Genomic DNA, 25,625 nt, shown 5'->3' with positions numbered 1-25,625 from the left:
TTACTTACATTCTATAAACATTTTAAAGATATATAAATTATTAAAAGAATATTAAAAATGTGAACAACATTATATTTCCGGATAATATTTAGCATATGAGTAATATTTAAAAGATTGGGATGAATTGCTTAAATTCAATTTCACCGATTGTTAAATCATATTTCATCGATTCATTAAGTAATTTTATGACTTAAATTATGTATTTGTACTTTTTTTTTGAAATCTGGAAAAATTGTTAAAAGTCTAAACTATGCATGGTATATAAATATCTGTCAGGTATACTAATTAATATTTGTTAAGTAAAAATAGCAATTACAGAAACAATTGGGACGCCTGATATAATTATGTTCTATTTCACGTATAGTACACGATTAAATGAAAATGTCTTAAACAAAAATGGTTTTGTAAGCAGAAAAATAAACCTTTCTAGCCCAAATTTTGTTGTTCCAACAATTTTTTTTTGTTTTATTTAAATCTTTAGAAAAGCACTTTTTTAATCATAAAAAACATCTTACCTGTTTTTTTCATTGTTCAACATTACCTACTATTAAAAATACATCTAGCTTCAATTCACATTAGTTGCTTCCAACAGTTTGAATCGTCGAAAGACAAAATAGAATTTAAAATTTAATGATTCCATTTGGAATTTCATTCATAATAACAAATATCTTTTATTCTAATTAATCAATCGTCAATATCTTACCATATAAGCTTACAACATTTGATTATCACAATTTAATTATTAATTAATCTTTTATTAATTACTTAATAATTCATATGTATAATAGTTACATGTACAACAATACCTCGCAAAAAATAATTGTGTAATAACCGTACTATAGTGAATAGGCCTGACCGAAGCCGGACTTTGCGAGGTATATATATATATTTAGAAATCGTCATTATTATGTTATAAAATTTGTTTGAGCGATTACACCACCATAGTCATTATTGTGATAAACCGCCTGTATAGTATTAAAATGGATTGAAATCTCTTTGTTAATTTGGTACATATTATATTTAAGTACAATATTTTGTTATTTGCTATTGCTAAATAGTAGCCGGAATAAAAGTAAATAAACTGACGTCGGTGTTCATTAATGTATTTTCTAATACGTCCATAAGCAAACATCCAGCTTGTATGCGTTTCAAGAGAGTGGATTGATCAAATAGACATAAGCGTTTCTACGGTAGTCTTTACATGGAATTCTGTTGGTCAATAAACAAAGCGGCGTGTTACTATAAGGAAAAGCTTATTGGAAATATCAATTTAGTATGTTTGTTTAGTAGCAAAAGGGATTGCTAATTTTTGGAAAAAAAAACAATGAAAATAAAAACTTGTTATTTTACGGTGGATTTATAGAAACAAATAGATTTGTAAAAGAAATAAATTATAAATATTGTTGTACAATGGAATCTCGCGTACAAGCGTAATTCATCCCAGAATTTCCGGATTTTACTCGTATAGTGTGAAACAATTTTCCCCATACAAACTAATGTAAAATATGAGTTCCATGTTTAAAAAAAGTTTAAGTTGTTTTCGTTTTTAATGATTTTGCTTTTCATATCTATGGTTATTTTTATTCTTCGGCAAATAACATGTTCGATCACAAGTTTGGAAATATGTGTGATCACAAACAACACTAAGCGAGGTTCCACTGTATATATTAAATATTTATAATAAATCAAGAAGGAAATTAAAAACATATTTAATTTTTTTACCTTGTCTCTGATAGTGAATGTATACAATCAGATTATTATAATAAGAACTTTAAATGAAAAATGATGATATTTTATTATTATTGAAAAAAATTGACAGTCAAACTAAAAAAATCTTTTATTTTTATTTATATTTTTATTTCTACATCATTCTTATTTAACAGAAAATTTGTTAATTAGTATAAATGCATTTTTTAATGACGTTTTGCATAAAATACCCACAAATAACAAGTAAATAAATAGTCTGTTAAGTTTCATAAAGCTTTTATTTTATTTATTAATTATGATTTATATTTCCAATTTAGATAATTCAGTCGAAATGTAGATAATTCTCATGATTATTTTTATTTATTTAGTAGGTCTAAAGCTGATTTTTTTTCTATGTTATTCTTCTTCGTTTAAGTTCTAATTAAACAGGAACCAATAACAATATTTTACGTGTTATTTAAAAAATATTATTTGTATTTATATTACAATTCTAATTATATTATATATACATTAAGCAAAACATACAAACAGTGATATTTATTTGATTATATTAAAATATAATTACTGTTTATATAAATACCATGTATAATTGGATTATTTCTAAAATATAACTAAAATACTTGGGAAATCTTTTAATATCCATTTGCTATTTATATATATTAAAGTAGGATGTTTATCAGTTTTATATTTGCTTTTTTTATTATTATATAATAATATAATACTTATAAGCCGATCCTTACATTTAGTTATTGAAATTATATAATGTAAAAATAAGGATAAATATGATGACAAATTAAAAAAAACTTTGGATAGTCGGAATGTTTAGTGTTTTTTTTTCATATTATCAAAAAGTAAAAATCGTTAAGTTTTTCTCTTTTAATTTTAGAACAATATTTATTGTTATTATAAAACTAATTTAATGTATAATTTGTAAGTAATATAATGGTAGTATATTGTAAAACTATACAATCAATATTAAAATAAAGTTATTTTGGTAATGAACATAAATATATCGTCATTAAATTGTTTGTTTATTTTCATTCGGTTGTTAAAGTGAGAACAAAAAAGGTCCGAAATGAATCAATTTCCGCGGTGCCTTGATACAGAAAGGAGAAAAGAAGAAGAAAAAAATACATGAAACAGTTGCGACAGGTCTTATCACAGCTACCCAATTGGAATTTAAAAAGGATTCCATGAATAAGTCGGAATTATCATCTGGGAGTCAGCGAAAAAGCAAACATATTTATGTATGCTTCGCCCGAAATGAAGGAGAGAATTCCGGGCAGCGACGACGCCGTTATGTAAGAATCGATCGGATAGTTCCCTCGAACTGGACTAATTGGTAATTTTATTAGTGGTCGACGTAAAGAAATGTTGGAATGCCAGAAATGTGTGTATGGTGATGGGTAGTGGAAAGAAAAAAGAGGCGATGGAAGGGATTGGTCGGCGTCGAACCCAAATCAGAAGTCGTAAAGCTCACGCGCTGGACGAAAAACAAAACAAGAAGAGGAGAGGACAAAAAAAGAGAAACAACACAAAAAAAGAAACAACGATGAGCTTCTCGGTTTTGGAAGTGTTTGCTTTTGGTTAATATTTGAAATATACTTAACACATGTACTTGTGAATACTAAATACACGCAGGCGGATTATTATTTCATCTAACAATGATCTACAATGTCCTTTTTTAGAATTATAATTTTATGTAATTGCTTCAAACTTAGAAATTTACAATCACTTTAATCATTATAATTTCTAAATAATATATACTTTATTTGTTATCTTATTTTATATATTAAGAATGGATGCATGGAAATACTGTTATGTAATAAGTAATGTTTTTTATTTTTAAAAATAAATAAAAGTAATGCCAGTTTTTATATTACGTCTTGTCTTGTCTTACTATTATGTCTTGATAATAGTCATTTATTATTTTCATGGTTTTATGAATGAATATTTGGAAAAAAGTAAACTTTTTTAAATAAGTTTCAAAGTATTTATTTTTATTTATCTAAGAATAAAATGTTTCATTAGTTAGTTAGGTAGAATTGTCGTTTACAATTAGTTATGCAATAAATATTAGTTTGATATCTAGGTGGAACAACTATTCGTTTTTTCAATTTCATTGAGATTTTTGTATACAGAGTTTTAAATACATGTTTTAGTAAGTTGATAGGTAATAATAAGAATGTGTCATGCAAATAGCAATAATATTGTAGTTCGTCCTTATTGACACAAAACTGTATAATTAAATTAATTTCTCTTTGTGATAAAAATATTGTTTAATTATTTTATATACCAAAATTTTACATTTATTTTTTGTTTACTTCCGTAAAATTTTTATTCGAAAATATTAATTTATGAAAAGTCGTTTTTTTTAATTAGTAACTGATCTCTCAAATTATAATCTTCGAGCCGTCTATTTAATAAATAAATAGTTCAATTAACAAATAACAAAAATATGCTACAATTTATCCATTATAGATCGGTATACCAAGAAATAACTAGGTATTTCATAGAATACCGGAAAAACATATATAAATATATGTATATGTTTATTTTAGTAGCACAATATTTCAATATTTCCAAAATTGTTTAAGAAAGAACATATACAAAGTTCTTTCTTAAACAATTTTGACATTGATTTTACACGATTACACCAAACGTTTTTAATATATTTGAGTGGTTTATAATTTCCATTATGTTACATCATTATGTATATTACTAACATAATTTAATAAACATATTTAAGAATATTTTTTTCTATAGGAGACATTTAAAACATTAAGTAAAATTGTCTTATAGATTAGAAACTCGATAGTGTTTGTCTGTAATATTTAACTTAGTGTTAATTATATTAAATTTACCACATAGTAAAAAAAAATTAAATTGGTGCCCAAAATAATTTATGTATATTATTTTATTTTGATATGTTGCTTTTAAAAATACATACAACTTGTATGAAATTAATATATTCTCTCTCTCTCTCTCTCGTATCATACCTTATTTTTTAGAAATTGTATACTTCAAATTTGGTATCAGATGAGATTAACTATAAAATATAAAATTATTTATTCTGTGAAGAATAATGCCTCAATGTTCTATTAATGTAATATACAACTTGCGTACTTTTGTATTACAGTGAGAGATAGGTCAATGGACATAATCCGTTCATAGACCTGATGTTAATATATTTAAAAAGCGGCTTAAACTTCTTACACACCACTAGCTTTAAAGTAAAATCAACCGGTAAGGTAAGGTTATCCGAAAGTTATCGTTGTTTGAATTGTTTGCAGTTTGAACCGACTTTAATCGATAATATACTAAAAAGTTTATAAACTATTTTATCCGTAATTAATGTATCTATACATTCTATAAATTAACTATGTGTACATATCAGAAGTAACAAATATATTTAATTATAATTTATTGAATATGCATATGAATTAGTATTTCTATAAATAAAAGTGCTAATAATATATAAAGTTCAAGTAGTGACTTCAAACTGTATATTGTCTGAGTTTTCTTAATTAACGAGATTCCATTAAAATGTACGCGAATGTATTTCATGTCGTAAATATGAAAATTGTTGTACTAAAAAAATTATTCCTTAATTGCATTCACGTGTATGAGAGATATTTTTAATATCAATAATTACGAATTGGCTAGTATATTTCATTTCCATTAATTACCATACGTCGTATACGATATATACGCATTTCATATGCTCATTGTGCCTTTTTTGTTGTTGCTTCTGCTGTTGTTTTTATTTATATGGTTATTAGATGATCGGCCGGCTTTATAGATCAGAGTAGATGACCCCGCCAATATTCCTTGCTACCTGGCGTTACTAACAAGTCTGTGTAAGTAATGAGCATAATCAGCGATGACGCTCTTTCTTCAGCAAGACAGAGAGAGCGACGAAGGTAAGTGTAGCGGCCTCTTTGAGCGGCGATCATTGAAGAGGAAGCGGTCAGCGTGTCATAAACTATGACCATATGACCGGCTCGGCACGCGCTCCTTCTCGGAACTCTTTCATCCCGAGCCGACACGCACCTCTCCATACATACACTCTCCCGACTTTCATGACCGCCATCTCAATGCGCACACACATATATACACGCAGACTTCTGACTCTTACTCTCTTCGTCTTCATCTTCGCCTTGGAATCAGAAAAATAAAGAAGAGACACTTACTTGGGCAAGATATCGCACCCTTGGGCCATGAGTGAACCGAGCGTCAACCAGAGGCAGTTCTTTATATCCCATATATTTTCCAACTCTTCCGGATTTTCATTACATGGATGCGGATTTTCCCAATCACCTGGCGCCAACCTGAAACAAAAATGATTGCTTTTATGCACTTAAAACTCTCTTTCATTTTTTTTTTTAATTATTGGCAAACTAACAAATATACTTTTAACAATTATACACTATTTTTTGTTACATAAATCATATACATACGTAATTCCCTTACAACACGGCATTCTTTAACAAGGTTTAGCGTAAACACAGTTTTAAATATGGATATTCAATAAAGCTGTTTTTTTATCACGTGTAGAAAAAATACTTAAAATAGGTAAAGAATTACTTAATTCCCAATAATTCTTATCGTGGTTTTCAGTATCGTCTCCAAATTAAATGCGTGAATCCCTAGAATCGGGGTTATAAGAGTAACTATTTAAAAAATTCACTAGACGAGGATTTCCCAAACTATATTCCGCGAATTTGATATTCTGCGAAAGTTTAATAGGTATTCCGTTAAAAACTTAAATTAAATTGTTACTATTTTATAGCCCACAAAATAAACAAGGTGTTTCGTGAAAATTACAAGATTTACCAAGTGTCCCGTTGTTGGAAAAGTTTGGAAAATTAAACAGTAGAATTTGAAGGTTTCACTGACAGAAATCTCGCATCAAATTAATCTACTTTTTCCATGTAGATTTTAAAAATGTTGATGCTTAAAAGAAATACAAAATATAATGCAATAATTTTTAAATACTTTAAAAAAAGATATGTTAAGAAAATGAATATAAACAAGAATATAGAACATATTTTAAAGAAAAATAAGTCTATTTTCTAGTATCCACGTATTGAATAATTAGTTAGAATAATGTAAATTATTTTTAATTACATTTTTTGTTTATATTTTTATATGTTATTGTATTATTATTCGTTCAATAAATATTATTGTTTCTATTTATTTATCAACTATTTCACGCTTAATTTATTATTTTTTTTATAGTACAACATATTGATATGTAATTAATAAGAAGAAATAATAGATCTATAGATTAAAATTCTGTTTAAAATACATTAATTCATATTATAAATAACAAGAAAGAATATGTTGTTTAATATTTTTTGATAATAGTGATATTAGTATAATACGTTTGAATGTATTACTTTAAGATTAAATTGGTATTATTACATTACTTTTGATTTCAACTCATACAGGTATTTTAGATATGTATTTATTGTTATTTTAGAAAATATTACCAAGTATTACAAAACCTAAAGCACTGGATGTGTAAAGCTATATTACACACTGGATCAAGACTAGTCTAATTAGTTGATTTCCTTAGACATTATTTAAAAGCTGAAAGAGCATTGATCATTATCTTATTGACACAAATAGAAGTTGTATTATTTTCATATCTGTATTGAATATTTTCCATATTGTGTACTTAAATAGTTTATTAATAAATATCAACTTTTCATTAATAAACCAGAGGTTAGAATCTATAACAAAGAGGAAATGTGAGAAACAGTAATAAGTAATTTAATTTAAATACAATATACATCATTTCCTCATTAAAGTCACGATAAACAAAAATTGTAAATTAAATTTCTATAAAGAGTAGTCCTATTATAATTACCTGGCAGTAACAAATATGATGATAGATATTCCAAGATACGCTGTAGCCATGTATAACCAAATGTCAAAAGACAGTGGTTGCATGAATGAGAACAATTCTGGAGGAGGTTTTACAGCTTTGCTATATAAAATGGTAATACCTGTATAAAATAATTGTATAGTTGCTACTATAACATAATAAAAGTATTATTTTACCCAAAGTCATAAAAGGCATGGTGAAATCAACAGCTCTTCTTCGTTCGTAAGTAATGGTTAGGTCGCAAAGGGCCAAATCCGCTTTCTGAAATAAAAGCTCTAATGAGATTGAATTAATAAAGGGACATTGATATTTCGCAAACCCTATCCAGCAAATGTCTAATTAAACCGTTCCATTCATTAGTCTTTGGATTGTAGCTTCCGTAGTTGTTGTCGGGCACCAGTTCGAATTTGTATGTAAAGTTCAATATTTCAGCAATGCCTGCAATCAGATCCATCGAATGCCCCTCGAACCGATCGTTGCCATGGAACCTTTTACCGGTCTTGGGTTGGCGCCACATCACATACGGTGCTCCCAATCTACGATCCAAATTAGTGAAGCCTACTCTTTCTTTTCCATTGCATCTCTCTACGTATTGTATGTACTATTGGAATATAATTAATCTTTACCTAGACGTAACTCGGAAGACCTTCTGGCTTAATTGCTGCACGATCTCCAGTTGTCTTTCCTGCTGAGTGAAGGTAAAATTGATGAGGTGCGGACGGTCCGAGTTCCAAGTGCCCGTCTTCCTAACGCCATCGCCGCTCAGTTCAACAATTTGAAGGTCGAAACTCTTTCTTCTGCCAGACGAATCCAATACTATTGGACCAGATAATGGTATTGCCAATGTACCATTATGTAAAAGGCTCTGAAAATTTTATTATATTGCATGTACAAACTAATAGTAATCAAAAAATCTTACACTACTAAAAATCAGCTAAACAGAAATTCAGCCAGTCATTGGATTAATCAATAAAAGAATCAACTAAACACAGTATTAATCAACCATACAGTCAATTGTAGTGATAAATTTCATAAAAACTTCACATGTGTTAGAAACACTATTGTCCATAATACTTTTAAAAGGGACTGGAAAATGAACATGTTAGAAAATATTTGACTTTATTCCTTTAATTACAATTAAAATATCTTTGTAAGTAAAATAAATGTCTATAAATATCGATTTTAGTAATTTTCTGTATATGCTTATATTGTTTTCATACTACACATGTTATTCTTATAGTTAAGTATATTTATCATAATGAAATCTATTCACTGAAAGATAAATTGTATAATATTTTTTTCATAAAATACTTAATTAAAATATGTTTTCCAAATTGCATATTCAGTGGTTTCAGTAGTAAATTATTATAATAATAATATGCACTCAGATTTTAGTCCGCATTTTCATCAATTCCTTGAGTAACAAATGTAATAAAGCACAACGCTGCCTAACATTTCAGCTTTTATGGACTTCATTTAAGCAGACCTGAATATTAAATCGCCCTCCATGATATAAAACAGAAAATTATTATTACGCAGCACGGACGTAAAACTTTAAACTGACGTACAAAACATTAATTAAAATTAATATTTATAATAATAATATTATGTTTGTCCAATTTGATTGTCTACATAAATAAAGAGCAAGAGAAGATGCATTAATTAGAAATGTACGAGGAAAGTATTTTAATTAACTCCTAAAATAAAGCGGTTCTTGGGACGGCAAGGGAATTGTTAAAAAATAAACCGTAGAAAATTAATTAAACCGAAATAATTATTTTACGCTGGTCGGGCCAGATGGTTAAATCAAATCGTAATTATTCCTGCAGATGAAATTTCCAATGTTTGTTTTGTGGGCATTTGTATTGCTTTATTTTTAAATTGAATTTTGTTCTTCGTTGTTATTCGTTTAACTGTAAGTATCCTCACCAATTTCAAATAGGAGGACAATCGAATTCCATGTTGAGATGGCAATGGATTGGAGCAACTCAATGGGGAAGCGTGTATGCTTTCTGTGGCATCCAGTTCTTTGTAAACGGTGCTGAAAAAGTTTACGGCATCGTACAGGAGGGCAGTCCTAGTCTGCAACCAAATGAACACCGATCAAGTATTATCCTTAGACTACGCTTGAACACCAATAAATATCAGTAGACAGTAATATATAGATTTATTCAAACTTCAAATAAGCTGTAATTAATGTATTTAAATAAATGTCTATTTATAAAGTTAGTTTATTTTTAGATTTATTTCTATGAAAATTTTATATTACTTTAACATTTTTGTGATATTTCAGCAATATCAAATAAAACAATACATAAGAAGCTATTGGTACCTGTTATTGCAACTTAGGACAATTACCATTCAAAGTCGATAGAACATTCTCTTCATAAAAAATACAAATACTTGAAGTGAATTTTAGGAAAGAGGGATTAAAAAACTGCATATGTGGAGGAGCATAATAAATAATAATTTTTTATCAGAATAATATTGTAGAGTTTTTGTTAAAATATTTTTTTGTCGAATTAAAGAACATTTCTTTTCGATTTACCTTAAATTTATATTTTCAACATACACCAATCTCTCATTTTACACAGTACAGTTTTACATTCAAAAAGTTACACGTTTTTCTCAGGAACCTATTTACACGGTAATCGGGGGATAGGTGTAATATACATAATTTACAAAAAAAGCGATAGAGAATGTGAATAAAAAATATGAGTTCTATTCTAATATCAATTATTAGAATTTTTAACTTTATATTCACTTCAGCACACTAAGCCCATTGTATACTGGAGCGTAGAATGCCATAGCTTCTTACTTAGTTTCTGCACATAAAATACAATTCTTTGTTGTTGTGATTATGTAATAATATTTCTTTATTTTTAGCTTGCTTTATTTAATCGATATGATTTTTTATTACCTTGAGAAATAATTAGAAATAATAATTATTAAAAATTATTTTTTTAAAGTATGTAATCTGTTACTTGTATATATTTATTAGTCCATGTTAAATCTGTTCTATTTTTTTTTTCAAGAATATTCTATATTTAGTACAATAATTTGTAAATTGGTTATGTTAAATTAAATGTATACATTTATAACTAATTCAGTCTATACTATAATAATTAAAGACAATATATTTATTTATATGTTTATATATAAAGTAAGAAAATGCAATATTGAAAATATTATTTTTCTTTAGCCAATTATTTTATTTACTTTGAATACATATAGTAAATAAATAACAATATTTTTTCACTTCATTTCCGTTTTTCAAAGAAAACAATGCTGCTCTCACATAAAATAAATACTAGGTATCTTACAAAAAAAAGATCAATATTACTCGTGTGCAGATGAAATAGCAGACAGACCTTCAAACAGAAACACTAAAGCAATTTGCGTATACCGAAATTGCAAAAAGAAACTACACTTAGATTCGAATATTGAAATTCAATTTTAGCCAAGGCTATGATTGGAGAACACGAATTGATACAAAAAGAAAGTAATGGCTGGCGCGAGAAGCAAACTATTTACGAGAAAATAAAATGTTGCCGGTAAATAAATGGGAAATCGATAATTGGATTTATTTATGATTTGAAAAATTGTTCCGTTTGCTTTAGTTCTATCGCAAAACTTCGGACAAGTTACTAAATATAAATTTATGATTAATTGGCATCAATAATATGATATGATATAAAAATGAAGATAATGATAATTATATATAAAAGTCATCTTTTTATCTGTAAATAATTTATAGAGATGGAAGTTTTAGCTATTAACGGTATTGTAAACATGTTTATTTTGAAACTGGAGCAAGTTCATGTTAGTTTGAAATTATTTTTATTACGGCAGAATTTAGAATTATAATAAGTATATCATAACTTTTAAAACACAATTCAATTTGCATTTCCACCATCCACACAAAGACACCTGCCAAAAAATGCGATATGATTAGTATTAAAATTATAACTTCTTGTAATATCCAAGAGCAACAGAATTGACAGAACAACATGAAATTTACTTGATAAATGCCAAACTGGCTAGAAAATATTTTGCAATCTCCTTTGATATACAAAAGCAATATTTATGTATTGAATTAATGTCTTCCACAATTTTCAAAATGATCAAGTTAATATGTATGTTTGAGGTAAAACTATAGCATCATAATGGGATCACAAGAAATAGCATCTTGCAATTTGCAGTACTTGCAGGATGTGACAAAATAGAAATATAAAGTTGATCTTAATGAAAATTGTTCAGTCTAATAACAATAAAATAAATATCAATGATCACAAATTTTTATTGTCAAGACAATCATTCTTATCAAACGATCGCGAATTTGGAGTGGTAGAAATGATAATCCGGAAAACCTATGTGTCGAAAATACAATACATTGTCAGTACATGAAATGAAATGCGAATTTTCTTTTTTCAACTCAACCTTTGGAGGAAACGGTTAAAAAAAAAGAAAAATACCAATGGAGGTACTGGAGATATTTGTTAAGTAAATGCTGGATCAGATTTACAAGGAATCCACCATACAAAATGTTATACAAAACTTTCATGGAATATATAATTAATATATAACATAAATGCTGTAAACAAGGGGTCTAACAATTATTTTAGTTTATATTATAAGGAATCATAACATTTAATCTTATTCGAATAAACTGTATAGAATTGTTATATACTTTAAATATCCAATTAAAATTAAATTAAAGAAAATGGTTCAAATTTTTAAGTTAAGTAAACATGTAAATTTAATTATGATTTTTTTTTGTAGAGAGGAAACCTTACATAGGCAACACGGGTGGAGTCATGGTACTGTGGGATTCTTACCGCACTAAATCCTCTCTTCTTCTCTGTACTGGCGCGTGTGTCAAGCGTCTCTCTAACATTCAGTTCTGGATGTTGCATGTGGCTAAGTTTGCCTTTTCAGTGAGTTCCTCCTCTTCTGTCTTTAATACCATTACTACTGCCAGGTCATCAGCATATCCAATGACAGTTATGTCTGCAGGTTGATTAATTCTTAGCACTCCGTCGTAAGATAAGTTCCATAGGTGAAGGCCTAGCACTCCGCTATTTATTAGCATTTATTCTTCGTCTTGGGTGCTCGGGATCTTTATGGAGCGCTAGCTGAGGTAGCTTCTTATAATTATTTTGAGGTAATTCCTCGTTTGATGGTCTTCCATGTGACTGCATTGAAAGCGTTTCTGACGTCCAGCGTCAGTAGTGCGTAGAGCTTTCTCTTGCTCTTGGTGCCTGCTCTTGTTTCTTTAGCTATATTAAGCACTGCCTTTAATGCGTCAAATTAACTATATACATAAATATAACATTTCGCCTAGTAAGTAATAATATTAATTAATTAGATCTCAATCAAGAAAATAGTTTATTTTGCATATATCATTGATTCATTACTTTTATTTAGATTTAATATTATATTAAATAATAATTCATGTCGATTTATAGTTATAAAATTGAAATCAAAATATTATATTTAAGTGCAATTAAGGACGAACATAAAATATACATTAACCTGACACTAATGAAATCTATTTTACTTGGAAGCTCGTGACCCAAACGCCATTCTATATGAATCAATTATGGTTATTATAAATTGACTTTTAATTTATGTTATTCAATTTATATAAACTGTGATAATTGTAATAAAAGTATTTATTGCAAAAATATAAAATAACCATAATTTAACTTTTCCATACAACAATAATATTGAGTTAAAAAGTTAACTACTGTATATGATTTTATAAGATTCACAGATTTTTAATAATAATTTATATTTATTGGTTTGATGATGATTGAAACCATTATGGACGTATGGCATCCAATTGTGGGGTACGGCCAGTAAATCAAACATACAACTATTGGCCTACTCAACAACACTGAAACCAAATTGGTTTGATGAAATATTAATACACTTCTACATTATAAGTACAATCATACCTCAATTATCGAACGAAGCGTTCTTCAAAATTACTTTGTTAAGGAAACAATACAATGGCCAGAATTACATACAAATTGATATCATAATTTAAAATTGCTTATTTTCAATTAATTGAGTTATATAGAAGCATTAATCTAACTATATAGAATCCAGTCAATTATTTATTGAACATTTTTATATTCAAAATATATCGCACAAGGTTCACAAATATAGTTAAAAAAGATAAGAACATACAATAAAAAAAATAATTCTTTTTTAAAAATGAAATCAATGAAAACGAAAAATCTATATTGTTTCTTGAATTTCTAAATAATGAGCACAAAACGTATGGTAAGAAGTTTTACATCAAACTGCACCCAATTAAATTTGAACTCTTCCACTCTAGCTAGAGCACTTGAAACTTTAATTACATTCATTGCAGCAATTAAAAGAAGAAAAAAAATAGAAAGAAAACGGGATTTATTAAAACTTCTCCACTCCAATTACTTAATAAAATAGATAGGAGATTTTGCAATTCTTGGTCGAGTTTAATAATTATAAGTGTAATTAATTAAGCAAGCAATCGGCCCAAGGAGATTTCCACCCGAATAAATTAAGTTCAGACGAGTTCTCACTGTAACAGAACATTGCATTTCCGTTTCTTCCTTTTCCCTGATACTGTATATATATATACTTTGTTATTTTGCCTTTTCCTTTTGCGAAATAATATCAGGGAATTACACGCGGCGTTTCCCATTTGAATTGCGTCCACACAATATACACACAATATTTAATTCCGTGCTGTTCCTACTTCTCACTCTCTTTCCTTCCTTAAGACGTTTCCTCCGAGAGATTGCATCTTCACAGAAGCCGAGACTAAAAACTGTTCATTTCTATTTACTTTACGAATATATATATATATATATATATCTAGTTGAAATTTCCGCTGCAGCGATTTACTTCCGTCTCTGAATAAATTAGAAGGGTGATTGGAAAGGGCTAAATAGGTCAAGCAGTTTCTGAAATAGATTTAAACCCTACATATGGTACTATCCCTTTCTAACTCATGTATTATGTATCGATAATTAATTTTGGGTCTTGCCCAGAAAATTTAGCGGATAATGGAGGATGGTAAATTTTCGAAGCTATAATTGGAAAGTGTTTGAATTGATTAGCTTTTCTAATGAATACCGACTCGAGGATGGGGATAGATGTTTCAGGGATTATATGGTGCGGTTTCTGGTGAACCTAATCGTTTGGAATCGACCCTGGACAGATATATTACACATATGCTTTCCGACTATTCTCGTTGTATTCTAATTACACCCTCGTACTCCTACTGACCGTTTCCAAGTAATCTATCCCTAAAAATTAATCCTACCGATTCTAATTTTATTACTCGCGCATTCGATTTGCTTGAAATTTCAAGATTAATTTAAATATTTGAATCGTGTCATTATAAAAATAGTATTGAAATTGATATACAGTAAGACCAAACGTTGTCTCGATTAACGCGGTCTACTCAAATCCTAAAAATGTTTGTCAATTTTTCTCCAAATGAGTTCAATTCCAATACCCACATTTTAGTTTGAAAAATTAAACTACAAAGAATTGCAGAAAAATTTACAAATATAAACGCCAATGAAGTTATGTTAAATTACATATTTTATTCTTTATTTTTATTTAATAAACATACAATATTTTTCTTGGGTACATAGATGATAAGCAGGAGGGTTATTTCCAATATATTTCACCCGGTTTGCTTTAAATATTCTCAATTTGCCGAAATAAGATTATTTAAGATTAAATACACTTTCCGCACATACAAAACACTCTATAAATACTTTCATACTTGGTTAAATATCATTTTTTTTAAATTATTTTTTTTTATAATTATCAATATTCATAATAACAACTTTGCAAAGAAATAAATAAAATAATAAGATTGTCTTACTATTATAAATGTATATAATTTATTTTCTTACAATTACTCTTATAAAAGTGTTTTATTCAATATTATTTCAAAATTTCATATATAGTCAAGAAAACTAAAATTATGCAGAAAGATATCGAAATTGTGATGCTGTACCATGTGGTACTCATTACAGAATATGAGAAATTCCACGACTACCAAAATAGGGTGAGTTATCCAACCACCTGCGTTTTTAGGGACGAGGACGAAAAGTCTCTAGGGAATACGTTGCCCTTGTAGGAAACTTTACCAAAATGGAAGTAAAAGCATGTTCATAATTATAAATATATCGTTTAGTTCTCTTATATATAATTTTATACACAATTCAAAATTAAAGATTTTAATCTTCTTTAAGTTATCAATTTTATATATTAGTATTGATTTTATAATGTACTTCTGTCTTGACATAATATCTTTTAAATAATAATAGAAAAAGGAATTTTATGTATTACAAATAGGGGTCGGCAAACTATTTGGAATAAAGAACAATATTTCCTGTTTAGAAAAAAGTTCACAATTCATAACGAGGGGGAGAATTTCAAACGTTTTTAGTTGATGACAGAGGTGAGGATTAAATTATATATGGTATCACTCATTATAATATAATATGAGAAAAAAATCTATGAGTTCCAACATAAAGTTAGAGTAATGTATCTGAACACACCTGTGTTCTCGGGGATGATTAAGAAAATACTCAAGGGATTTCAATCGTCTATGAGGGAGCTCTCTCATAGTTGAAATAAAAGCATTTTTATAATTGAGACTGCAGCACTTCTGTTTTATAACTTGACACAATATTTCTTCGTTGGATATTATTTTTAAATTAATTTATGATTTTAAAAAGAAACATGGTTTTACTATATTACATCTACAATTTTTAGAATATTTTCAGAATACTATAGCAATAGATAAATGTATAATACTCACATTTATATTAAAAAAATATAAATTTAATCAAACTTTGAAAAATAGAATATATATAAATACGGATGTAACGTTGAATTTCATAACGATATATCTTAGATACAAATAGAAAATTAAGTAAAAAAAATGAATTATACTTACAAGAACTTTTTCCGGTCTTAAATGTGAACCCCTCTTGTATCCTTGCTCCCAATCTCGGACTGCGTTCCTAATATACTTTGTGTTTGGATCTATCAACCTTAATGTCGTTATGTTTGCTTGGGTTGTGCGTACGCTGTGGAAGTCCAGTGTGTGGGCATCCTGAGAGCAAGAAATAAATAGTGATAAACATCTTCATCTTATTGAAATACTGCGGGGAAATAATAATAAGAAAGGAGGAAAATGAAAGTAGGATTTAGAACGGGCGTAATAGAAGAAAAGGGGAAACAATAGAAATTGATTTTTATCGCATATGTGTTTCTTGCTTTTCCCTTTTCTTCATTTATAAATGAGTGTTTGCTAGAGTTGCTGAACTTGGTCAAAAGAAAAACCTCTCCATCCGATACATTTATCACATCCTTGCCACTGTATATTGTTATATTTTGAATGGAAATATTCTATCTAAAAATAGTAATATTTAATTTAACAAAAGTTGAACGTTTATTGTATTTTTTAATTATTAATATTTTTGGTATGAAATATCCTACTTTTCATTGTAATTTATATAAATAATTACAGAAATATGTGATTTTTCGGAAAAGTTCGAAAAATAATTTCGTTTTTATCACGAGTGTCGTTAGTTCTATTTTAAAGCATATGTGGCTCTTTAAAAGGATAATTCTTCCATTAACAGTCCAGACATAGATCATCGTATGTAATGGCAATGAATGCGTGCAGCTCCATATGTTAAAAACGAATCTTCACTACAAGTTGAATACTACTTACAATATATATCTTATTACATATATTGACATATATTGATGTTTAATCATAAATGAAAAATGTTGTAAAAAAACGAAATTAATTTCCTACCAACTCAATAGTTAATATGAATATTTAGTTCCTATGTTTTATCTTAAAATGTTATATTATAAATATTCAAATAATTTAATTTAAAGTACAAAAAAGTACAATAAAAATAATAAAAATCAACTTTATATCTTGCAACTTATTTCTTGCATTACGTATTATTATAAAGTATTCATATTTGGAGCGCATGTGTTAAATTTATGGATACAATTTATTCAATATTAGTTTAAATACGAAATTCCATGTATCGAATTTAGTATACAATTCTTTGTTCTATAATTTCCTTTTGGAATTGTGCGGAAATTAGTTTTGCGGTTCGATGTTAGTCATGTGCAAACAAAAAGACTTTGTTATGTTAAAGTAAATTGCATCGAACTGTATCCAAATGATTAATGGCGCATGTAAGCTGAGGTATTGGGGCTATGCGTAACCGCAGGACATGGACTAATGTAGTATTGCGCAAAGCAAAAAGTGGGGACAAGATATATGTTATTTCTTTTGTCATCGTTTCACTATTGATGGAGTTGTATATTGCATATAAGAAACAAATTCAGTTAAGAATTAAGTTTTTGATTTATTTTAAATCATATAGATATAAAAAAAATTACAATATTATGCAATAGAAAGTATAGAAATGTTGATGTTTACAACAATTAATTAATTTATACAACTTACATTTTTTTCCATTATCAAAAATATTAGCTAATTTACTTAAAAATTATTACATTTAAAATTTATTGTAAATAAAATAATTGAAAATACGGTCACCGTACAATGATAAAGACCCAACCCATCAATTCTGTCTATTTTTCCTTCAATTGCAGTTGTCCACTTAAGCTTAGTTCATATCTCTGTACTATAATAAATACACAATTGAACTTTAATCGCCGGCCGTGTAAAATTAATTTAAGACCATTGCTTAAAAGTATACTTAATAAAATTGAAATAGTTAAGAATTCACTAGTATTTAGTTAATTCTGTCAATTTATCTTATAGTCCAGAAAAATAGTAACAAAAAAATAATCCATTAATTCAAATAAAAGGTTGTACAATAAGATAATTAAATTTATATTATTAATTATATACTTACAAAATTAAATAACATGACTACGAACTCTGAAAACATACTAACAATTATCTATTTCTTTTTAAATAATATAATAAAAATCGTAGAGTACCTGTCCGTACAACTAATTGCAGGTGTAGCATTATGAACTTTGTGATAACAGCTTAGTAAAGAGTAATCCCAGCTTAAGTAAGCCTCTAACTCCATTAGAGTTAAAACTAATGCGTTTCAGTCAAATATTCGAATTACAAATTAATTATTTAATTAATCAATATATTGATTAATGTTTACTCATTAAATATACAATGAATTTACAACTATTTATGGTGCCTTTCTGCATACTTAAATGAAATGTTTCATATGACAACAAATAATAGTAAAATTTCATTACATTTAATTTATTTACGTTATCCGAGAGTTAAATATTTCCATACGTTGAAGTTAAACGGATAGTGATTTCCTAAGAGCCGCTTTGTTCGTACACACGTACTCAAAGTTCATACGTACACTTTGTAAAAATGCATAAAATTGTAAAAAAAAATATTATAAACAAAATATTTGCGGTTTATTTGTTTTTTTTTATTTAGAAACTTTTTTTAATAAATCGCCTTGTAACTGCTATTTAGTTTACTTCATGTAATAACAGATGGTATACCTGATAAATATTTATGTTTCAGTGTGAATACAAATTTATAAGTACGGGAAAATATAAATGTGTGTACTAAATTGTTAGAACTTATTTTTTTTTTCATTTAAAAATGTCTTTCTTTTGAATTTTTTAAGGCGGACTAAGACCGGACTGATACCAATTGTAGTGCGGTTCTATGCTTAAATAAAATTAAAAATCTAAATAAATTTATATGAACTCTCTTATGTTCATCTTATAATTCTCATTTATAATAGTAATTCATAATTTTTCTACGATTTTTTATCATGGAACTTATTTGACACATATTTACATATATTGTTAACATTAATTATTTTATGGGAAATATGACATTATTTAATAGACATATGAATACTCGCAAATATTTAACGAACAAATGCGCCGCGTCCTTCTATAAAAGGGTCCGGTTTTTCAGTAATAGCGTGGGGCTATTACGTTCTTTTTATGCCGAACCCTTTGTCTATTTGGTACATTTTTTTTCTGTGCCGAATGCAACGCGAAAACTGTCGGACGTAAATATAGTTTGGATTTATTGGCCGAGGACCGGTGAGAATTAATTTTTCGGCACAAAAATCCGACCCGAAATTTATCGTGACTTCCTGGCAGCATGCCATTTATTTATATCGCTCGTGCCTGCCGCCAATGCCCCAAAGTAGCAAACATCATCATCGAAACATCAATCAGCAGGTATTATTGATTGGCTGCAAATTAATAACAAACTAATATTGACGCTTTACTAATATCATTTCCTTGCGAATTAATAGTGCCCTTATTCAATTAATATCCATGTAACAGGACCGTATTAAGATGATTTAATTGCTCTACTAGTGTACAGTTTGAACTTATCATATACAAATATTTATTAACATATACGTGTAGATATTATTTGACATAATACATTGGTACTTTAGTATTCAAACATCTCGGTTCCTAAGAGTATTTTATTATCTACGTCATTAAGCGAATTGGTCGATAAGTGAAGAGCTTGCACCGGGACTATAGGATCTTTATAAAATTATGCATCAAATTTGAAATTTATTCATATTGCAGGTCATAACTCAATTGGTCGTTAAGCAGATAGATCGTAAAATGAGGAGTACCTGTATATAATTTTATATTTGCAAACTAATAGTAAAGTTCTAAATAGGACCTTATCAGAATCATATATCATATAAATTTATACATACATTTATGTTCGTGAATTTTTATTTGATTGAGAGTTTATGAAATGCTTTTCATGGATAATAATAAAAATGATGATGATGGGTGTATAAATTCAAATTCAACTATTTTTCGTGCACCCTAGGCACTGTGCCTAGGATTATATCAATTTTATAATAATTTTTATGGGGAAATACGTTTAGGTACGTTTTACGTCGAACATATTTTTAGAATCAATTTTGTTTTAAGTAAATTGCACAAAAAGAGACTGACAAAAAAATAGTTTTTGCATTAATTTTAAATTTTTAAACCGGATTACTCGAGGTATTTTCTTTAGTGGCTGTAGTGAAAACATAGCTGGAGAAGAACACATAAATTTTCTTTAAATCTAATAAATCACGCGACGTTTTTATTATTCTCTAGCCCGTTAGTTTGCGGTATTTATTATACAGGACTTATTGCAAGGGCCGTAAATACTGACCAGAGATGTAAGGATGTAACTGTAATACTCATCCATGAGGTTCACTTCTTGCGCCTGCTGTAAAATATCGAGGATATGGCCTGCCTCGCAGTCCAGGATGATTTGTAACTCGGACGACGCCTTGATTTCCTTCAACAATGTCCTGGAAATAAGAGAGAGAAGTAATAAAGATTTTAAAAGCCCTTAAACTTATAGAGTTGGTTGGCAAGGAGTTATGAATTCAAAGCCAGGACACTTCCGAAAAGTGATTAACTACAAATCAAATTTACATTGGTAATTCTATTATATGTCTAGGGGAAGAGGGAGCACGAACTTTCTAAAATCCTTCCGTCAAACTTAACGCAAGTTTTGAAATTTGAATTAGTGTCGAATCATACATATATAATATTATGAAACCCAGAATATTCAGTGAGTTTGCTCTTTTTGTTATACGCTGTGTTTATAATTAAATTGTAATTGTAGACTTTGTGACAATGGATAGCGTAATTGCAACGTAATTAAATTATGTATATTTATTTATTGTAAATCGAAAAATATAAATGTTTTAAAAACCATATTTAAATACAAAAAATACCAGAAATAAAATTTTTAAGAGTATAAAAATTAATTAATATAATATATAAAAGTATTTTCAAGCTTTGTTGACATGTTATTTATTATTCTACACTCATATTTCTATGAGGAACGTACATTTGTACTTCCTGAAGATAGTAAACAAATGTAAGTTTATTTTTATTGAGAAAATAGTTTTGGATTTCGAATAATCAGATTTTTTATAAGTTTTTAGGAATTAAGTATGTTTTATAATGTAATAAAGATAGTATAGAAAAGCAAAGATAATTCGGGAACCGAGTATCAACAGTATTGGAAATTAGCACAAGTAGAATCATTCAACATATTTAGTCTGTTAGAATTATAATATCGCAAAATTTAAAAAAATGTGCCTAAAGTTTCAAATTCAAATTTACTCTATATATTTTTATACAATTTCTTTAAATTTTAAACCACATTAGGGTATTAAAACATTTACATGTTCAGGTCATTATTGAAAAAATGCTTTGGTTATGAACACATGTATGTAAACATACATGTAAGAACTAAACCAATTCTTGGGCATGAAAATAATGCGTCTTAGAAATAAGAGAGCATACATTATTTGAGAATTATATTTCATATTCAAAATTACATATTTGTTAATATATATATTTGCTACTGTGTTTTGTTTTCCGTAATTTTAATCAATAATAGGTTTTGGATATATGTTTGGGAACCGAGGACTTCGAGAAGCGTGAACTTTAGGTTGTACCGTATAGTTCGTTTTTATGGTTGTAATGTTTACAAAATATCTATCAGATATTGTTAATTATTATGAGTTTCAGATAATATTATAACTAAATTTGTACCAGTAGTTTTAATGCTCTTTTTTATAATAAAATGATATTAATATTGTTTTTAATGATTTTGATAAATAGAGGTATTGTGCAGATATTTATACTTCAATAATCTCTTATGTGTGATATGCCGGTAACTGCGTAATATCTATAGACTTCCACTTCGGACGGACAATCATAATAATACGGTTTTATCTCTTTCATACAAATGCATTTATTCATTGAACACGCTTTACCTATGATCGTTTCCTGGCGTAAGCTTCCTCACTCGTACGGGCACATCATCCGATCTGTGCAGTTTCAAAATATCCTGCAGCCTGACTAATCCTTCGTCGCTTTCATAAACTATTGTATAGCTTTTCCATCGCATCTCTTTTAATAAAGTTGCCAATGCCTGAAAAATAAAAATCAATATTTATAATACATTCATAAAAAAGGAGTAATAAGACATCGTTTAGTTCTTTTTTGATTCGATTCGAAACCTAAAAAATCAATAATTTTACTTATTTATTATTGATGGCCTTTTTAATTAGTATAAAGAAATGACGTTTGAATTAAAAATAATGTTTGGTTATCGAAATAAAAAGTTTTCATTTATTTCAGTCCTAAAAGACTCGTGACAACTTTCCAGATGTTGACCCTATTAAAGCAATGAGGTCGAAGCACATTATACTTACAAGAGAGAAATAAAACCAACGAAAACTCCAAGTTTTGCCATAATTAGACGGAAATTATTGAAATAACTACTAAGTTCCTAAGGCATTTCTTTGAACTTTTCCTTCTCAATTTAAAATCGCCAAAGTAAAGAGAAATAATCAAATTACATTAAAAATTCTAAAAAACTATTTAATATTTAGGCAAACCAATAGCAATTAGAACGAAATTTTAAGTTAGTTTAAGATTTAATAAAAAAATACTAAACTTACTTAATTACTTAAAGATGCAACTAAATTAATTAAAAATAAAAGTAGAAATACATTATATTAGGTGGCCCATCGTGTACGCCGGTTTTAAATTATATTCCATTGTAAAGTCCAAGCTCTATATCTAACAAACCACAAACAATTACTGAAATTGAGCCAACTGTCTTGCAAAAGTCTTCGAAAATTTTATCAAAAGGGTCAGGACAGGCGAGGCGGACATCCGTTGTATCCGATGGGCCACACTATATAAAGAAAGAAAATAATTTTACTGTGAATGATCGTAAATATGTTATTATTAAACCTGATATAATTTATTGATGTTGCATTACTAATAATAACCCTAGAAACAAATGAAAACAAAAAGTTTTGGCAAATAATGTAGATAATGTTGTAAGAAATAATTTAATTCAAACTACATAATGATATTTTAAAATTTTGTTGTCTAAAGTAATTAGGAGATATATTATTGATAATAATAATTGCCCTTTATTATTAACATTTACAACTTTTGGGGTAATGTAAGAAAATTTCAATAGGTAACATGTAAAATTAATGTTTTTTCTTAATTAGCTTTATTTTCTTTCAATTTATTGACCGATATTTCTATTAGCAACAACAACAAATGAATTGGCACGTTAAAATAGAACATTCGGACAACAAAATGTTTTAAATTTGCAGACATATACATATGCATATTTACTGTAGTGACTTAGGTTCCTCTACTTTGTTTTGACATTAATATTTCCCAAAAAATTTACTGTTGCTTGATATAATAAATAGTTATTAATGTAATGTTAAATGGTTTGAAATATAAAATTGTCTTACCATGGAATATAATTTTGGATCCGGGAATAAATTGAAAGCAGTACTTTCCGTGGAAGTTGCACTTTTTTGCAATTTGTGGTTCCAGAACGTCTGGAATTGGGGTATTTCTAGCGTTTCAGCAATTGACTGGACGATATCATTTGTTTTTGAGGAAACAGGGCCGAATATTGCAGACAGCCCACTCTCAACCATTTCACAAACTGCAATTCAAATAAAACATCAATAGAATTACTAAATTGTTATTTACAAAATTGTCAAACTGAATTTGATATCCAATGGAAACCGAATATTTAAATGCGAATTCGAATACACAATTACATTCTTCGCAATACCACAAATTATTTTAAACGCAACATATAATTATTTACAATTAGCGTTATTGGGGATCATCTATTTAATGCAGCCTCGAGGGACTAATTTCAATACGCATTTGACAAGTAAATGCACTGCAAATGTAGCAAATATCGTTGTATATATTTTTGTAACGGTACGTATTTTAATTAACTATTGTTTCGAATAAAAAATGCATGCTTTAATTTCAAATTAGTGCTTGCTTTTTTCCGAATGACAAAAATTGAAATTAACTGAGTCGTGTTGTTTGCTCGTAAATTTTTAACATATATTCTCGCATCGCACATTTTAATGAACTGAGCTATTTGCATCTAAAATTGTATTAATTTCAGCTATGAATAATTTAAATCGCAGTGTATTAATTAAAGTTTTTGAACCGGTGACGCTGAAATTTTGTAACGTGCCTTTTTTAATTATCTTCAGCGCTTGACAAAAACAAAAAAGTGCATGGAATGCAATAAAAAATATCCGGATCCAGTTAAATTTCCAGTAAATATTGATGATAGCTCATAATACACCATATGTGCATTCAGTTCAGCAATTCTCAACGGGTATGAATATTCGACACGGTCGGTCAATATAACAGGAAAGGCGACTGAGCACAAAATGCATTCCATTTGAAAAAGCAGTTCAAAAATGTATATCAAATTGGATTAGTTTGTTAGAACAAAAAAAAGCTGCACTTTCTGCTATTTATTACCTATTTGTCCGGTTTTAAATCCGTCGGTTTCCGGAACGTAGCGCACTTCCGGTTTCAGCGTGTAGTCTTTATTGAACATGTTGAATCTGTTGACGGCAAATCGAAATGCGATTTCTGCTTCGGAATACTCATTGTCGAAGAGAGCACCTGGAATTTGATTAGAAAAGCAATATTGAATGATTCCACACATACGCGTTTTTTTTTGTATTTCAATCAAATCCGGCTTCGCTATTTTACCTATTTTCACTATTTTTATTGTATGCACAGGATTATTGGATATTACTGCCACTGTACTGAATATTAAATATAATCGGTGCAATAAGGTCATATTCGAATAAGTTGTTGTATATTAAAATACGGTGGAGAAGAAACGTATATTCTACAGTCGTCCGACCTCTACTGATGTGTATTCAGGTCTGGATTTTCAGTGACAAAAATAACTTAACGGCATTCGTCTGTTTCAAGGGGCTATACTCAATACACAACTTGCTGTTTATTTATAACTTCTGCATATATAATGTTATTGTCGGTATCTTGATATGATTATAACAATATTATAAATACAGCAATATCTCACATAGTGCAGTCTCAAACATCAAATTCAAAATAAATTCTT

General features: G+C 28.2%; 1 protein-coding gene across 2 annotated transcripts in view; it reads right to left on the bottom strand.

Annotated features, from left to right (window-relative positions):
• The window catches only part of LOC108559439 (glutamate receptor ionotropic, kainate 2-like), a 30,980-nt gene extending 5,572 nt beyond the window's left edge, over positions 1 to 25,408 (bottom strand). For both annotated transcript variants that reach the window (XM_017916736.1, XM_017916737.1), the window contains exons 1-12: positions 25,247 to 25,408; positions 25,010 to 25,156; positions 23,959 to 24,158; positions 22,447 to 22,604; positions 20,820 to 20,961; positions 16,578 to 16,736; positions 9,530 to 9,682; positions 8,227 to 8,465; positions 7,920 to 8,136; positions 7,777 to 7,861; positions 7,583 to 7,721; positions 5,901 to 6,038 (exon numbers count right to left, since the gene is read on the bottom strand). In XM_017916736.1, the coding sequence (XP_017772225.1) occupies positions 5,901 to 6,038; positions 7,583 to 7,721; positions 7,777 to 7,861; positions 7,920 to 8,136; positions 8,227 to 8,465; positions 9,530 to 9,682; positions 16,578 to 16,736; positions 20,820 to 20,961; positions 22,447 to 22,604; positions 23,959 to 24,158; positions 25,010 to 25,156; positions 25,247 to 25,337 (1,868 nt within the window). In that variant the 5' untranslated portion in view covers positions 25,338 to 25,408. The remainder of the gene's footprint in view (positions 1 to 5,900; positions 6,039 to 7,582; positions 7,722 to 7,776; positions 7,862 to 7,919; positions 8,137 to 8,226; positions 8,466 to 9,529; positions 9,683 to 16,577; positions 16,737 to 20,819; positions 20,962 to 22,446; positions 22,605 to 23,958; positions 24,159 to 25,009; positions 25,157 to 25,246) is intronic.
• Positions 25,409 to 25,625: the final 217 nt, after the last annotated feature.

This window comes from Nicrophorus vespilloides, unplaced genomic scaffold, assembly GCF_001412225.1.
Source record: "Nicrophorus vespilloides isolate i.1.1-1 unplaced genomic scaffold, Nicve_v1.0, whole genome shotgun sequence".
NCBI classification, from domain to species: domain Eukaryota; kingdom Metazoa; phylum Arthropoda; class Insecta; order Coleoptera; family Silphidae; genus Nicrophorus; species Nicrophorus vespilloides.
The sequence above is the reverse complement of the archived record's forward strand: the minus strand, read 5'-3'. Positions and strand labels throughout refer to the sequence as shown.